General features: G+C 67.5%; 1 protein-coding gene across 1 annotated transcript in view; it reads left to right on the top strand.

Annotated features, from left to right (window-relative positions):
• Positions 1 to 698: 698 nt before the first annotated feature.
• Positions 699 to 2,840, top strand: part of ELFN2 (extracellular leucine rich repeat and fibronectin type III domain containing 2) — a 2,920-nt gene continuing 778 nt past the window's right edge. The window contains 1 exon segment of the mRNA XM_008067343.2: positions 699 to 2,840. This exon segment is cut by the window's right edge and continues 1 nt beyond it. Within this exon segment, the coding sequence (XP_008065534.2) occupies positions 775 to 2,840 (2,066 nt within the window). The 5' untranslated portion in view covers positions 699 to 774.

A 2,840-nucleotide genomic window follows, 5' to 3' on the forward strand; every position in this document is an offset into this window, starting at 1 on the left:
CAGGGGACCAGTGTGGCCTCAGTGTGCTGGATGTTGTGTGAGTGTGTGCATCTGTGCCCACCTGTTCCTCCCCAGTGTTCTTTCTCTGCCCACTGTCCTCAGACTCTGCCTCTGTTACCCCATTCTTTGTCTCCCTCCTTTCCAGCCCCTAGGTACGTCTCCCTCTCTTGCCACCCACCAACCCCCCTTCTTTGATGTGGTAGGGACCCCAGGGCTTGTGGGCCAGAGATCCCCCCAGGACGGGGGTGGAGAAGGGCTGGGGCCTGTGCTGGAGCTCGAGGGGGCTGCTCTGAGCCCTCACTGATCCATCACCCCCGGTGCTGCCTTTCAGGAACAGGTGCAGATGGGTCTTCCTTCCTGCCCCCGGCTGGCTCACTCCCCCCCAGTGCTGCGCTCTCCAGGCTACAGCGGGAGCATCTGAAGTTCTGAGCTCAGAAGCTGAGGAGGAGCAGGAAGACAAGGAAGTCGAGCCCTGAGAGCCTGTGCGCCTTCTAGGCGGAGACGAGGCACCACGCCGAAGAGCCCCGTGGGGCCCCCCAGCCTGGCCCTGGCCGGGCCCAGCCCCGGCCACAGCACCCCCGAGGGCCCCGGCAGCTGGCGTTAGCTGCGCCCACCTCCCCTGGGGCCCCTGTGCTGGGGGTCGCCCCCAAGATGGTGGCGGCCCCGGGGAGGACTGGCCTGCCCGCCCCAGCCTCCGGCCTCTAGGCCCCGCGCGCCCGGCCCCTCCGGCCCCTCCCCCCTGAACCCGGCCTCCGAGGGGGCCCGGCTGGCGCCATGCTGCGCCTGGGGCTGTGGGCGGCCGCGCTGCTGTGCGTTTGCCGGCCGGGCACCGTGCGCGCCGACTGCTGGCTCATCGAGGGTGACAAGGGCTACGTGTGGCTGGCCATCTGCAGCCAGAACCAGCCGCCCTACGAGACCATTCCGCAGCACATCAACAGCACCGTGCACGACCTGCGGCTCAACGAGAACAAGCTCAAGGCCGTGCTCTACTCCTCGCTCAACCGCTTCGGGAACCTCACCGACCTCAACCTCACCAAGAACGAGATCTCCTACATCGAGGACGGCGCCTTCCTGGGCCAGTCGAGCCTGCAGGTGCTGCAGCTGGGCTACAACCGGCTCAGCAACCTGACGGAGGGCATGCTGCGCGGCATGGGCCGCCTGCAGTTCCTCTTCGTGCAGCACAACCTCATCGAGGTGGTCACGCCCGCCGCCTTCTCCGAGTGCCCCAGCCTCATCAGCATCGACCTGTCCTCCAACCGCCTCAGCCGCCTGGACGGCGCCACCTTCGCCGGCCTGGCCAGCCTCATGGTGTGTGAGCTGGCCGGCAACCCCTTCAACTGCGAGTGCGACCTCTTCGGCTTCCTGGCCTGGCTGGTGGGCTTTAACAACGTCACCAAGAACTACGACCGGCTGCAGTGCGAGTCGCCGCGCGAGTTCGCCGGCTACCCGCTGCTGGTGCCACGGCCCTACCACAGCCTCAACGCCATCACCGTGCTGCAGGCCAAGTGCCGCAACGGGTCGCTGCCCGCGCGGCCCGTGAGCCACCCCACGCCCTACTCCACGGACGCCCAGCGGGAGCCCGATGAGAACTCGGGCTTCAACCCCGACGAGATCCTGTCCGTGGAGCCGCCGGCCTCGTCCACCACGGACGCGTCTGCGGGGCCGGCCATCAGGCTGCACCACGTCACCTTCACCTCTGCCACCCTGGTGGTCACCATCCCTCACCCCTACAGCAAGATGTACGTCCTGGTCCAGTACAACAACAGCTACTTCTCCGATGTCATGACGCTCAAGAACAAGAAGGAGATCGTGACGCTGGACAAGCTGCGGGCGCACACCGAGTACACCTTCTGCGTGACCTCGCTGCGCAACAGCCGCCGCTTCAACCACACCTGCCTGACCTTCGCCACGCGGGACCCCGTGCCGGGCGACCTGGCGCCCAGCACCTCCACCACCACCCACTACATCATGACCATCCTGGGCTGCCTCTTCGGCATGGTCATCGTGCTGGGCGCCGTCTACTACTGCCTTCGCAAGCGGCGCATGCAGGAGGAGAAGCAGAAGTCTGTCAACGTCAAGAAGACCATCCTGGAGATGCGCTACGGAGCCGACGTGGACGCTGGCTCCATGGTGCACGCCGCCCAGAAGCTGGGCGAGCCGCCCGTGCTGCCTGTGGCCCGCATGGCTTCCATCCCCTCCATGATCGGGGAGAAGTTGCCTGCCACCAAGGGGCTGGAGGCTGGGCTGGACACCCCCAAGGTGGCCACCAAGGGCAACTACATCGAGGTGCGCACGGGCGCGGGTGGGGACGGCCTGGCCCGGCCGGAGGACGACCTCCCCGACCTCGAGAACGGCCAGGGCTCGGCCGCGGAGATCTCCACCATCGCCAAGGAGGTGGACAAGGTCAACCAGATCATCAACAACTGCATAGATGCCCTCAAGCTGGACTCAGCCTCTTTCCTGGGGGGCGGCGGTGGTGGCGGGGACCCGGAGCTGGCCTTCGAGTGCCAGTCTCTCCCTGCGGCTGCCGCCGCCTCCGCAGCCACCGCCCCTGGGGCACTGGAGCGGCCCAGCTTCCTCTCGCCCCCTTACAAGGAGAGCTCTCACCACCCGCTGCAGCGCCAGCTGAGCGCCGATGCGGCCGTGACCCGCAAGACCTGCAGCGTGTCCTCCAGTGGCTCCATCAAGAGCGCCAAGGTCTTCAGCCTGGACGTGCCCGACCACCCCGCCTCCGGGCTGGCCAAGGGCGACTCCAAGTACATCGAGAAGGGCAGCCCCCTCAACAGCCCGCTGGATCGGCTCCCGCTGGTGCCGGCGGGCAGCGGCGGGGGCGGCGGGGG

This window comes from Carlito syrichta, unplaced genomic scaffold, assembly GCF_000164805.1.
Source record: "Carlito syrichta isolate Samal-C Ts95f unplaced genomic scaffold, Tarsius_syrichta-2.0.1 Scaffold309481, whole genome shotgun sequence".
Taxonomy (NCBI): Eukaryota; Metazoa; Chordata; class Mammalia; order Primates; family Tarsiidae; genus Carlito; species Carlito syrichta.